General features: G+C 38.8%; 1 protein-coding gene across 1 annotated transcript in view; it reads right to left on the bottom strand.

The window, feature by feature from the left end:
* LOC121318905 (THO complex subunit 2-like) overlaps positions 1-13442 on the bottom strand; it is a 40364-nt gene extending 26922 nt beyond the window's left edge. Inside the window, exons 1-15 of the mRNA XM_041256100.1 lie at positions 13354-13442; positions 10803-10861; positions 9117-9208; positions 8670-8721; positions 8499-8569; positions 7732-7853; positions 6920-7053; positions 6385-6545; positions 4998-5090; positions 4142-4297; positions 3015-3187; positions 2332-2527; positions 1862-1897; positions 976-1106; positions 556-657 (exon numbers count right to left, since the gene is read on the bottom strand). Coding sequence (XP_041112034.1) covers positions 556-657; positions 976-1106; positions 1862-1897; positions 2332-2527; positions 3015-3187; positions 4142-4297; positions 4998-5090; positions 6385-6545; positions 6920-7053; positions 7732-7853; positions 8499-8569; positions 8670-8721; positions 9117-9208; positions 10803-10861; positions 13354-13418 — 1643 coding nt within the window. The 5' untranslated portion in view covers positions 13419-13442. The remainder of the gene's footprint in view (positions 1-555; positions 658-975; positions 1107-1861; positions 1898-2331; positions 2528-3014; positions 3188-4141; positions 4298-4997; positions 5091-6384; positions 6546-6919; positions 7054-7731; positions 7854-8498; positions 8570-8669; positions 8722-9116; positions 9209-10802; positions 10862-13353) is intronic.
* Between the last annotated feature and the right edge of the window lie 1935 nt (positions 13443-15377).

A 15377-nucleotide genomic window follows, 5' to 3' on the forward strand; every position in this document is an offset into this window, starting at 1 on the left:
TCTATTTATCTTTTAAACATACCTGTAGCAGGGTGATTGCCCTGCACTGGGGGAAATTAGTGTTGGTGCAATTTATATGTGAAAACAGGTTTTTTTTATCTGTGCTTTTTGGAGTTGTTATGTTTGATCAATTGATTGTTTAGACTGCAACACGGTGCTTGTGAAGGCAATGCCCAGCCGAGGCCGTATGAAGCAGGAGCAGCTGTCGTGTGAATACAGGCTCATCAGTAGGTTAGTTTAGGGGATATTGATCCCATGTAATGTATAGCGAGGGTTATGTAGTGTAGCAGGTTCCTAGAGCAGGAAGCCTCGTTCAGCAAGGCTAGCGCTTGCCCTGTGCAGCACTTCTAGTGAACACCCTGATAAAACAAACATTTCTCCAGGTCCCATGGGGGGGGGGGGGGGGGGGGGGGGGGGGGGGGGGGGGGTTATAGTAGTAAAGTTAGCCTGTGTATCTAACAAATCCATACACACACACACACACACACACACACACACACACACACACACACACACACACACAAAGAAAATTAAATTAAAAAAGCCAAGACTTACTTCATGATATATTTGGCTCGGTCAACCGTTTGGGCTTTGACTTTTACAAGCAGAGGATGACTGTTGTAGGTTTCATTTTTCCACTGTCCATAAAGACGATACCTGAAAAGGACAACAGGATCCCACACATTTAATAACTTAACAGAACCACCAAGGTAATACAGAGCATGCAAGACTCAGGAGTAAAACCCTGGAACACACAAGACAGGGTCCCATCTTAGCAATGCAACAATGACTACATTCAAATCTATTAGATGCTTCTAGCTTTTATGTGCGTACAGTACTTGGACCATTACTAAAGAGACATCTCTTTGAAATGCACAGTGAAATACACCAGAGCTGGTACATCAATAGTACCAGGCCCAGAATTGCTTTTTCTTTGATCAAGAAATATACAATATTGTACTAAGCTGCACTCACCTGTGCTGGTAGGGAAACATTTTGAAAAATCCCCACAGCTCCTCAGACATACAGGCATTACAGTCCATCAGTGTGAGAGAGGGGAGCAAAACCTGGTCCGTTATACTGAGAAAGCAGCTCAACAGTGTATCCTAGGGAACAAAAACAAACATACAAATAAGCTAAGCCCAGAAATAGACAACATCATATTATATGGCTTATATTTCACTTAATGCTTTATCAAAATTGCCTGATGGGTTGCAACATCAAATCTTTTATATTAAAACCTGCAAAACCCTGATCTAGTAATGAATAGTAATCTTTACTGCAGTTACATATACACAAAGAACAAGCTAATAATGCATGCATAAAACATCACCCCCCAGCTCTTCAATCAACAGAAAAAACATTACCAAGCCCTAGTAATCCAAGCATCAATTCTTAAAAGACTTGTCTACTTGTTATTTATTTCATGCCATGAATCTGAATTAATCAGAACCAACAAAAATTAACTACAACTCTTGATCTAGCTGATAATTTTGACAGTACATCATTTAAATTTAGGGGGTACGGTGCTCCCCCTTTATAACGATGCAGTCAGGAGCCATAGTTAAGAGGCCATGCTATTTATGTTCTGCCTTATAGCAAGACTGCTAGTGTTATTGTAATGGCATTATGGGGCAAACGGGAGCCATGACCGTACCTCCTTGTAACCTGTTCTACAATATAAAGGGAGAGCACTGTATTAGGTGGTTATAATATTCACAAGAGACATAACACCACTTCTTTTTAATTTAGCAAAACAAATACTGAAAACACCAGGGCAGTAATACATATATCATGACCATTATAATTGAAATGAAACTTTTTTTTTTTTTTTTTTTTTAATTTTTAAAGAATCATTTACCATTCTGTCCTTGTCCTCTTGTTTGGCATTCTGATACTGCAAGAAAAGTAAAAACACATTACACACGCTAACATGACTGGCTTATAAGCTGGGCTGGAATTTAAAGGAATACAGAAACCATTTTTTGCAACATGATGGAAGAAATTGACTCACAGGAAAAATGAAAACCCCTGCGGATTAACTTTGAGGATGTTTAAACAAATCTACAGGGTGTGGGACTGAACCGAGGAGCAGCAGCTGAGTTATCAGTTTTGCTCCCTCCTCTTCACTCGATTTAATTTCACATGTGTCACACAGAAACAGGAAAGATGCTTTTAAAAAGATGCTTTCTACCAGCGGTAAAAGTCAATAAGCACAATTTATTTTTAGCGCACATTAAACTGCTGTTGTAAACGGTTAGTATTCATCCACTCATGGACGTTAGGTCTGCCTGATTCCACGCATGGACGCTTCAGTATCTTAACAATAACCTCTTTCATGAATCCTTTGCCCAGGCGCACAATCTTTGCAAATAAGACGGGGTCATGGGAGAGGTGAGGGCCCAGGTAGCAGAGCATGGTGAACACCTCCTTCCTCAGATCCTCAAACGCCTCAGCAGGCTTGGGAGCTTGCTTGCTTTTCAGTGGCCGATTGAGAGCTCCTTTGGCGCCTTTAGGGACCCCAGCTCTGTAAAACCAATGAAAAACACAATGAGGAACACGGAAAGATAATGCAGTAGCCAACAGCCCAACTCTGTAAATAAAATTGTCAACACATAACATATGCTATAGCGTAAACTGTACAGTAACAACCTCCTTTGGGGACAAAGCTGCATTAGACCAGGCAGACACATCCCACCATCTATAGAAGACAGACAGAGGTGCTGGCAACAGAGTATGACTGCATTGCATCTGCACCTGAACTATAGAGATCTCCAATTCAAGGCTCCAGTGATGTCAATCTGAAGTTCAACCAGCACAAAATGCAGCATCTATATCTTTATTCTGCTTAAGAAAGGATGTACAACACACAAAAAAAATAAATAAAATATTTGAATTATATTAATGCAAAAATACAGCAGAGGTTTTTGCTGTATAAATAACAGAAACTAAATGATCGATTGTGCTCAAACGCATAACATGTCAGATTTCCCCTCAGGAATAAGTTCTGTTACCTTCGGTATAAGGGTTCGATGGTAATATGAAGCAGCTGACAAAGAGCGACAGCTATAGACTTATGGGATGCGGCATAAAACGAAGGCATCTGGTCCATGATACTCTGTGCGTGTTGCCAGTCACCAATCTTCAATAAAGCTTCCAGGAGCCCAAGCTTCTGGTTATCGGGGGGCTGGTAGAAAAAAATGTAAATTTCAACATCAACACTAATTGGAAAATGTTTCATCAAAACCTGCTAGCACATCCTCCTTCATGAATTATTCACCACGCTGTAAACGGAATAAATGTGCATTTTTATTCCTTCTTTAAAACGAAGACAGCATTTCATTGCAATGTTGTAAAATATTACTAGAATACATAAGAGGTTTCAAATCATAAACATATAAATCGGTAATTAAAGGCAGTTTCATAACAAAGAATACCCTTCAATTTTAAATGGAACAGCCTTTTTAAAAACTGGCCAGTTTCTTTCTCAGTGACAACTTATTTTTTGCACTCATGAACCTAATCAAGTCTCTTCCATTTCTTTCCAGTCATCCCTCACTGTCAGCATTGTTTCAGTTACAGGTCCTCATGACTGATCACAGAAAAAAAAGCAATACCTCATTTTAAAAGCAAGGTGATCTATTAATTTAAAAAAAAATGCAATCAAATTCCTCTCTGCAGAACACAGCAATTCTGCAAAGATTCTTAAGTAGTCCACTCAGGTCTCGTGTCCCTCATTACCAAACACTATACATTTAACGTTTCTGGACAGTACAGTAATTGCTGTGAGCTCAGATTCTGAATGGATTGGGATATATAATAATCCCATAAGATATAGATGTATTGCAAATATAATTAGAATTAAGACAACACTAGATGAGATCCTGGGCATTTTTGTTGTTGTTTACATTAAAAACTATTTTACGCCGTCAAATAATTTGTTCTGGGTCATGTTGCTCCAATAAAGACTTCTCCCTAGACTCCATGTTAAGGGTGGCTAATCGGGGAATAAGACTCATCATTAGAGTTGTTTTATTTAGACTCATTACAGTGAACACCTTCAATGATTTCCACTTAGCTACCAGGCATCCTGGGACAGGGCTGGAGCCTAGGATGATCCATGAAAACACAGACTGCAAACCTTTTCGTTCTTTTCCTCCTCCTTCTCTTTTTCTTTGTCCTTCTCCTCTGTCTTTTCAGAAGGCACCACAACCATAGTGAGCTTCCGGGCGATCTGCTTGGCTTCCGTAATCTCCCGCTTGTGTTCCTCCAGGATACTGGGATCCATAGGAAGCAGCTGCAAAAAAACAGCAAATAAAAGTGTTCTCAAACCAAAATGGCAAGAGATACAAGAGCTAATCCACTGTAGAAAACAAACTACTTTTTACCGGCTTGATCAGTGTACCAGCGGAGCTACCGCTTGACCTTGTAATTGGAAATTCAATTAATGTGGACTAACTGTACATAATGACTCAAATTATCATAAAAAATGACCTTGCTCATCATTGTGGAATAGTTATGTACACTTCTAATTACATACAACTGACCCACTTTCATTGTAAAATTATTGAGTTGCATTTTAAAAATAAGACAGCTGCATCAGACAGCCTTGTTTGCCAGAGGATCTAACTGTTAATCACCAGCACCTGGTATTGGACACATTACTGGTGGATTTACATGACACTTCAATGCCCTTGGGTTGCACTGAGCACTTTGAGCAACACGGTTTGCTTGAAAGGTCTTAAAAACAATCCAACATTCAGGTCATACCAAAGCGCACAGCATGAACCCTTTATCAACCCTACACAGCTCATTTAATGCTGTTCAGGAGCATCAGCAGCTGCTTGATATGTTAAAGGGTTAAACGCTAACACCATTTGTTTTAGTTTTGACTTTTTACAATAGGTTTCATTTCGATGTGGCACTTTGACATGAAGTGTAGCTGTTGCCTGGGCTAGTGTAGGACATCCTGTGGGTGCGCAGCGTGAAGCTCTTACATGCACGTAGAGATCCCCCAGCTCGATCAAGCTATGCTGGAGCAGTGTGGCAGCGACATGATAAAGCGACGAGGGCGTCTCCCCGTTTGGTTCCTGGAATCAAACAGAGCAGTCATTAAATTAGAGCCCACTGTTTCAGACGGGCAGATCATTAAACTGACTGGAATGCAATGGATTATTTTAACAAGAGCAAGCACAGAAAAAAAAAATAACTGGTTTACTAGAGCAAGACCCCCGCAATTAATAAAATCTGGGACTACAACTAAAAGCCATCGGTTCATAACAAGTTCAGCCAAGTCTTTAAACACTGGCAGCACACTGCTGATATGTTGGTTTGATATACTTGCAATGCAACCTTTATCAAAGTCTAACAAGCATAAGGCTTTAGCAACACTTCTGATCATACTTTAGGTTTGTATTTTCGTAACGTACAGAGATCTAGTTAGGAATGGGGTAGATACACTTGAGTGCATTCTATTAATCTGGAGGATCTAAATAATGCCATCCTATAACGTCTGACCTTACTATATCCACTTTATTTTATTGCATTGATAAAAAGAGGGTCAATGGATGACCTCAAGGGGTAAAAAACAGTATGGACAGCAATATTTAGATTACAATAGACAACATTCAATGTCTATAAAAAACAGTTACATCAGGAATCACTACTGTGGCTCTGTAATAAAAAAAGTGTGTTCTAGAAAGTTCTAGAAATGCGTGCGAGTTCATCTTTGCCCTTGCCCTATAATAACCCCGAATCTTATATAACTTGTTTTTGTCACGTTTATATAACTTGTTTTTGTTAGAATGTTCTAGGGAAAGGAATGGTTTATTCAGAGGGCCGAGCTTCGAGGGAGTGATCTGGCCAATTACTCTCTCGCATGCAAAAGCCTAACTTGGTAAGTTATAAAGGACGGGGTTCTCCCCTGCTCTGACGAGAGTCAGCCGTGAGGATTAGCGCGCAGTCCTGCTCGGTAATTTCTTGGAGACAGCTGCTTTCTCTTACCAGGGTCGAAGGGCTCTCCCGACCCGCTTGGAAGGGTAAGAATTAGTTCAGTTGCGTCTCATGGATTGTATTGATCTGTGATTAATATAATCTTTGTATGTAACTTTGTTGGGTTGTATCCCGTTAGGGATATCGTTATTCGCAGTATAGCATCTGTGTATGTAACTGCGTGTGTGTGTGTGTGTGTGTGTGTGTGAAATAATAAAGGACCTTTTAAAATTACTCTGTGAAGTAATTGTCTTATTTACTTCCACATCAACTTCCTTTTAAATTTAAAGTAATTAAATTTCACACAACAGGCTCACATTTAAATTTTAACAGCCTTTAAACATGAATACAATATACTTTTTTTAAAAGCTAGAGAAAATGTTCACACATTACCTGATAAAACTTAAATTTAAATCCCAAGATGTGACACAGTGTTTGTGCTTCACACATATAAGATTTAATAAGAGGTATGAAGAATTCGTCTTGATCGGATCTACATTCATAGACTTCAAGGATGATGTCCAACACACGGTTCGGGTCCAAATTAAAACATCCTGCCGGGGTGAAGGAGCAAGACTGTCAAACACTATCGCACACACCCACATTAAACTACAGCTACCAAAACACTGCGCTATACCTGGTTATGTGTTAGAGAACAGTAAACATCAAAATACAAGCAGAATAATATAGCACATCATTAACATAAACAAGCCCCCCCCCCCAGAACCACACATCTTGCAAAACGTGTTTGAAGCCCAGTCAACTTGCACTACCCAAAGAAATCACTGAAAACATTATTCTGATGTTACAAGTGATTTAATGGCTTTCAACAGATTATGAAGCAAAAAAAATAAAAATAAAACAGGCAGCCTCCAATTCATAATAGCTAAAGCACTTGTGTTTGGTTCTCCTCTTCTGCAACGCTTACCTATCAGAGACTTGATGTTCTCAAGGACTAAATGACTGGTGATATTCCCGGACAAGTCTTGACCCAGCTCAGTTATCAACTTTGCATAGCCTTCATTTTCTTCTCTCAACAAGTTAAATTTCTGTTGCTTATAACTGCAAAGAGAGAACACAGGTTATTAAAATTAAAATTGAGATTTATCATGAATGAAAACACATATGCACTGACTATTTGTTGCTGTAATGTATCTAAAATTAAATACATTAAATCAAATAACGACTTTCAACCAGATGCAAACCTCCTTCTATTACTCCTCTACTTCGTTTTACATATGGTCCTTTGTACTGATTCTGGCTACTGAATCAGACTTATAATCACTCCATTGTCTGCGTAACAGCGGAGGCAGGGGGGGTGATTAGCAGACACATGCTTATGTGGACCAGGCCTGAGAGCCTGTCAAACCTAATAATAATGATAATGACTGATTATCTCCCAACAAGCAATATAAATGAGGGAGACGAATCACTACTGGCAGTACAAATCAGAAATCTACAAGAAAATTAACTTTAGAACAAATTGGCCCATTATTAGGAGGTGTAAATGTCTGTCCATAGATGTTGCAGTTTGAGTCTAAAATGTGGACAAGGAGTCTGGCCTGTAGATGAAATTCTCTCAGAACAGAGTAACCCAGCTCAAATCTTTGCTGCTAAAACCCATACTGAGTGTCTACAAGCAAGGACAGAATATGAACAAAACGTCTGCATTATTTACCGATCTGTAGCCTTCATGCCTCTGGCAATGTGCAAAGCCAGTCTGAGACTTCAATTACTTACAATAGTTTGGTTTTTATTTTGACAATTTTCTGATTAAACTGCTGGGCTTGCTTGATGAGTCCGAGGGATTCCAGAGTCTCAGGATCGAGCCTCTCCTTGAGCACCGTGTCCGATACCAGGAACTGAAAAACAAAACCAAGGTGGGCTGAGCCACTTCTGGTGGGCTATTCCACGCAAGAGGGACGCACATTCATTTCGGGATGCGGACAATCTCAGAGGAAATGCTGCACTCTAAAGCGAGACAGCCTGCAGAGCCTGAAATCTAATTACGGGTCATCTTTAAAGCTTCCCTTAAGAATTCTTTTTTTCCTAGAATAGTAATGTGGTTTTGTGAGGATGGAATAAAGACCGCGAGACAGAGGGGAATGAAGGTTTCTCACTCGCACTAAGCCAGCTAATCCAGGGGTCTAGGGAGGATTTCACGCAGCACAACACAAATACCAATAATATTAATTTACTGAAAAAAGATGAGCACAAACGCCATGCATGTTTTTAAGAAGTGTTAGAAAGAGATAAAAAAAAAAGATTTGTCTAGAGGAATACTGCCACCTAGTGACCAAACAAAGCTTTTTTTATCTGGAAAAACACATTGATCATCTCACAGGCACTGTCCATTAAGTATTCCACTTTTAGTACCTCTGTATAGTGATGACAGATAGACAATCGGTAACAGGAGGGCTCTGCTGCCCTGACAGGGAGTCTAGGGTAAAAACTACCACAGAGACACAGTTCAAGTGATATCACAGAGTAATGTGAGTGGAACTTACCAAACACGCTCCAACCAACTGGGTAAAATGTTCTCGTTTATTTTTTTCTTCCAAGCAACCTGTTTCTATATCTACAAAAAAATAAAGTCACAAAGGCGTTATCGTATTTAAAAGTGAATTTCATGCACATCCAAACATCTACACCATTAAAACATGCTAAGAAAAACCTACCTAAAATGCAGAAGACATCAGCTAAAATTGATGACATATCTTCTCGAAATTCCTGTAATACAAATAAAAAAAAAACAACAAACAAACAATACTGAGTATGTTTTCTGTTGGTGTGAGTGACAACATTTTGCTTTTTCAGGTCAGAATTGCTCAAATTGAGTAAAGCGTTTTGAAACAACCAAACCTAAACATCAATTCACCCTGCGCTTAAACACAGAATCCAGAGGCAGAGTAATAAAATAATAAACCACACTGTTTGGGGCCAAAACATGCTTTTGTTTCCCTGTCATTTGCAGTATTGAACACTGATTTGAAGACAATCATAATATAATGCCACTGGCCCAGATCCCCTCCTCAGAGGAATTTCTGCTTCTCTAATAATGACATGCTCCAAGTACACACCTGACTTAACTGGTTTAGTAAAGTAAGTCTCCATTTTACACTTACCATTACATCATTAAGAACGCTAACAGCCTGATCAAGTTTGAGATTGCCTTTAATGATCTGCCACGCCAGCTCATACAGAGCAGACTGGATATCTGTGGAAGTGAAAACAGAGTTCAGAGAAATGAACTGCAGATCACTAATCATTCATTTTGCATTTGTTATGAAGTCACTACAGAGAGAACAAAGACATGCCCACATTAAGCCAATTAAAATGGACGGTGTTGCATCTAAGAAGAATAAAGGATAAACAGTAACATCGCTTTAATAAACAAAGCCTATACGAACAGTGGGAGACAAATCAATGGTAACATTTTCTAAGTTGTGAAAAACAATGTCCCAGTGATTACATTTCTCATTAAACACGATTCACTCGTATTAAGCGCCATTACAGTTCAGTTCGTGGGCTGATTGCTATGCCTATGAAGACGGCAGCCTTAAACGGTTTCATCTCAACAATGCACAATTAAAAAGGCTTCAAAAGATTAAAACTACTGCTGCACTGTACTCCCGAATCCAGAAGTGTCCTTTTATCTGTAAATGATGCCAATTAAAACAAAAAAAGAAAACTCAAATCTCAGAGTTAAGGCAGTGTTTAATGCCAACCCAACAAAGAGCCAGTTAGTTGATGCCAGATTAAATGTGTCTCAACCTCTAAAGCTTGTTACACAGCAGCAGGGTTTAAAATCACATTATAAGGTGCTGTTGTGAGAATGTAGCCCTCTCTGAGAGGGCTACAACGAAATAAGCAATATACAGGGGGATTAGAAAGTAAGTTTACCACATCAACGCACCATATCATTGACTTACTTTCTAATCGCCCTGTACATTGCAAACTTCCAAAAAGAAATAACACGTTTATACCGTCGTGCTCCTGTTTTCTTTCCAATGTGGCAGCTGAGCTTTCTACAACAACAATGGGAAAAACACCTTGGTTTGATGATAAAATTAGACAGGACCAGCACTACAGGTCTGTCACCGCCACCGTTAAGCTCCTCTGTCCCCACAGTACTTTACAAAAACACAGCACACCACAAAATACATACGGTTTAACATCTAAATCATTACAACCAATATTCATCATTGTTTTTTTGGGTGACTGCATGCAAATACATTGCATTTAGAAATTGCAGGGAAATCATAGATTACTAAATGTTCTAAATATAATAATCTCTACTCCAAGAGCAGCACAACATGAATACTATGGTGCTGTAAATGCAATCCTGTACTGAGTGAAACACATCCTTCACACTGTGCTTTACTGCAAATAGCCAAAATGTTACAAGGTTGTCAGTGGCAACCTTTCTGCACAGCTTCCTACAGAACTCCACTGGGAGGAGAGCACTCTAAACACTGTAAAAGCTCCCTTGTGACCTACCCCTAGCTTGCAATATCACCCAGCATTGTCTCCGAGCATCTCTTTCATGTACTCATTTTTATAATTCATTTTTCCTTTCCACCCCTTCTACATGCTGACTAATGAGAGGGCAAACAGATTCAAGTACCTACTTTACCTGAATATAATTTTAATTGTAGCACCACATGTTTATTGCAAGTGCTATGAGAAATTGTGAAGTTTGATGCGCTGTTTTTTTTTTTTTTTTTAGTGACCTTTGAACGTAACACCTGTTCAACTCAGACGACCTCTGTTGATAGCTTTCTCAGCAATTTACAGTGTTTCAAACTTACCTCTTAATGTCACGTCATCACTTGGTTTACTTTCTGCAAGATTCCGACATAATTGTAAACTGTAAATACAAAAGAAAACACAGAAACATATCAGCTTAAATATCTCCAATGACCAAGTTACCTCTGCCTTGAAAACACACCCCATATGCAGCACACACTTGTGTGAATGCAGGGCTATGACGAGTGTGGCCTTCAACTCTAATACGTAATCACAAGATTTTCTATTTTAATGCCCAACCTTTTTGTCCAGTGATATTTTCCTTTTAGTTCTTTTCACACGTTTAAAAAAAAAAAGATCATGTTATTTATTAGCAAATGAACTAACAAGTACACGGCACTAACAAGCCACATGATCATGAACCTTACTTGTAAATGACTGTAATCTGGATAAATGTAACCCTGCAGTGACATTTCCTGAATAAAACGATTCAGATAAAAGTAATCTTGATCACAAAATGCGTATCACTTTTATCAAGATTACAAGTTTTGAAAAACCAGCCCCTGGTTTGCTATAGTAGAAATATATTATTTACACCACAGGGGCTTTTCATTTGTGTTTCTTCATCTCTGTTAAATGCATCCCTTAAGGGGCTCAGCGAGACTCTTCCCAACATCAGCGTCTATACACTAGGCTTAGCACAATCCTCCCTATAGACAACCCTAAATGATATACATGATGTTGAGTTAAGATCATTCTAAACAAATCTGACTTGCTCTTTGGTGTTGATCGTGTCCAATTGCCTGGCATGCTGAATATAGGTTGGATTTATTATTTTTGTTATCCCTGTTTATTCTCCATCATCTGGAAAAATCATCTCACCAAAGCAGGGTGTGAAATCTGTTACAAGACAAGACGTCACCACACACCAAGCCCTTGCAGCTCAGTTACTGCAATGTCACGACTAAACTCTAGCCATTCTACTATTTACTTTAGCGTGTCAAGCCTTAAGATATATTTACTGTACGTCTTTGTATAAAACGACATTATCAAAAACATTACATGCAAAGAAAACCAAAGCATTAATAATATGAAAAACAAAATAGCTTACAGGTCATATAAGAGATGCATTTACTGCAATGTGGTACTAATTATACATACAGCTATTTCAAGTAACAGCCCACCTGTATTACAATTTTATTGTCTGATTTCAGCATTAAAAACCACCCATTCATAATTCTGATGTCAAATACTATAAAAATCTTTGACTTATTTACACATATCCTTATCTGGCTTCAATACAAGTAGGATATTGCCTGCAGTTAAGGCAAAACCCAGCTGTACAGTGTGTGCAGAATGAGGCAATGGCAGTGTTGATACATAACATGTCCTGAGGGCAAATAGCGTGCAAGAAGGAATTGCAAACAACATTCTCCAGGCTTAGTCCCTTGCTAATTACACTGAAAATAGTGCTATGTTATTTGAGCTTCTGAGGAATAATGAGAAAGGAAAGCACAGCACTCTTAAGACAACAGTGGTTGGACTTTCTTGGTTCACATTGTAACATCTCTGAAATCCTCAAGTACATCATCTTGAGTCTGACATTATAAAAGTAGGCAATACTTAACAGACGTTTTAATGTCAAAGGAAGGTACGCAAACATTGGTTGTACCTTTAAAACAGGGGTGTCCAATCACAGTCCTAGAGGCTGTTTCACTCCAGGTTTAACAAGTAAAATATATGATTAATTCAGGATCCAAAAATCCAAATGGGGGTTGGGTCAATTTAAAAATACAAACGATATCAAATACCATGACCATGTCTGCAAACAACAATGTAATGCAAGCAGTGGTGTATGCTGTAAATGTAACGCAAGACATGGTCGTGTTCCCATCCAGCGAGTCATAGCTATTTCCTGTTTCGAACTATGCTTGTGCAATAAGTCACCCAAGTTACGTTGTTTTTTATTGGTCCTAGTATTTCATTGATCTGCTGTATTATTAATATAGTCCTAGCAACGGTTCTTACTGCATATCATATTTAACCCAGACTCACATTATTTGGTTGAAAATATTAATATTCGCCACAATGTTAATCATCCCTCGTTATATATGCACACAGCAAACTTGTGTTAAAAACATCAAATCGCATGAAGTTTACTGCAGGTGCAACAACTGTTTCATGTTCTCACTGACTGGGTTAGTTTACTTATTTGTCCCACGCCTCGGTACAGTAAAGTGTGCAACAGAAATTCCGCACGCAGAAAAGTCGAGCGCGGTGAGCCTCGATCGGGCGCCCTACAAGGCAATGAGGTGGATTACTAGAAAGCGCTTTTTTTTTTCAACCCCTCAGCTTGTTATATGTCTCTAAGGAATTGGGATGCAATTTGCTGAAACGAAAGTCCCATCTCCTGCTGCTCAGCCCGCTTTAATATCTCGATCCCCTGTAATCTCTCTCGGCTCTAGAGAGTATGGTGGAGACAATGCAGAACGTACTTCAAACCGTTCTGGTAACGCACTTTACACGCAACACGGCCGGCTTGGTTTCGCGTCCCCTGTAAGCATACACCTTTCTTTACACGTTATGTTAACATAACAAAAGAATGTAACTCACAACTCATTTTTTCCCGTTTTTTCCCAGTTTCTGATCCAATCAGCAGGTAGCACCAACGCCGCCATCTTCCACACTACACCGCACTTAGCCCGGATGTTTAGCACACAGCGCCGGGTCAAAGGACACCCGCAGCTGCATGCCGGGACGGGCTGGGTGAAGTCTGTATTTCTCAACAGGTTTTTGTCTCTGGAACTGTATGGTGTAGTTTAGAAAAGGCAGAGAATGTGAAGCGTTTCGAATAAAACTGATCAAGTGCAACACAGTACAACAACGCAAACACAAAACATTTCTCTACCCGACTTAGTTGCATGCTAGGTGTTGCTTTGAACAAAATGGACCCTACGGAAGGTGTGTGCTTTATATAAAAAAAGAAAGAAAGATGCGCACTACATTACAAAGATGCACACTTGGTAAAAAAAAAAAAAAAAAAAAAAAAAAACTTTTAGTAACATTAACTCTGTAGAAAAACGCACGCTACTTTTAAAACACCTTTTTTGGGGGTATACTTTTTGTTTTGCACTTCAAAGCCACCGTAGCATGTTATGAATATGAAAGATAAAACTAAGACAAGCACAAGTTCATTTAATATATAATAAGGTTAAAATATTTTATTGTATGCATTATGTAAGGGTTCTGTGACTAAGCCATTTATGTAATACACATGAAGTTACATCTAAATACAATCAATTGATATATATATATATATATATATATATATATTATCATACATGATAGGCATACAAACGCTAGCATCCAGTCATATGCATGTGATACATTTACTAAAACATCCATTATGGTAGAATGTACAGTCTACTTTCAGTTAGGATTTGATTTCTTATCGTTGTGTATTACAATAACCCTTGCTTACTTATAAGGACCATACATTTGAAATGTTAGGCATGTATACCAGTGATTGATTTCCAGCCTCATTAACTGGGTTTCATCTTTCGGGTTTGTAAAAATGGCATTGTCAAAAATGAAAGTGCTTGCCTCTAAAGGGCGCCCTTTCGCGCCTGATGTGACAAGAAAACAAGGAAGTGGCATTTGAATCAGCGTCTTTCTGTTGAGCTTCACTAGCTTTTAATTAAACATGTTTGATAGGGGGAAAAAAGAAACAAGTTAACCTTTGTACCTGGTAATGGCCAAATAGTTATATTATTTAAAAAAAAAAATTACATTTAGAAATAGTTCAAGATTCAAAGAAACTATACTGTGTTGTTTGTATCTCAGTGTTGTAAATGTTGTATTCAGTGTCACAGAGGCTCAAACATGTTTAACAGCTTTAGTAATGTAAGTTACAAAATGCAAAATACAGAGGCATTTCATTCCAGTCATTATCGCTAGGCAGCCAGAGAAATGAATTCTTCATCTTGGATATGCTGTGGAGCGGCTCCTGCAGCTACGAGTCCTACTCTGTAGAATCCACGTCTTCCAAAATGATATTTTGCATCACCCTGGTAGCAGCTCATCTTCTCGGTCCCAGTCCCTCCCTTGATGGAGCAGCGCCCCAAGACTTAGTCATTGCGTTCACCCCATTCCACTGCTTTAGATTTACTTTTACATTGAAGAGTGCCACAGAAAATGCTTGACCTTACCGCATCCCAATACAGCCTTAAGTTTCCATCAAAGTTCACAGATAAAATGATGGTAGCATCTCAACACAGAAGAGGACAGTCAGTATGTTTAGATCAGAACATCAGACCAAATACATTGTTCAATACAAAGGTTTTGAAAGTTTTTCAATCTCATGAGGCCACTGTATTATATATAATTCAATTGAGATTGTAAAACGAAATGGGCGTGTCTATTTGATAGTTTTTCAGTTCATTGATGCCTTCACAAAGAAGAACAACAAGCATTTTTTTCAAGGGAAGCTAATTTCTGAAGTTACACAGGATTCACTGTACATGGCAATGACACGGTTGCCCTTACATGTCACAAGTTACAAAGATGCCAAGGGACAGCAGGCATGTATAATAAAGTCATCAGTTTATTTTACATAGGAACTACCTCTGAGCAAGCCT

This window comes from Polyodon spathula, chromosome 7, assembly GCF_017654505.1.
Source record: "Polyodon spathula isolate WHYD16114869_AA chromosome 7, ASM1765450v1, whole genome shotgun sequence".
Classification (NCBI taxonomy): domain Eukaryota; kingdom Metazoa; phylum Chordata; class Actinopteri; order Acipenseriformes; family Polyodontidae; genus Polyodon; species Polyodon spathula.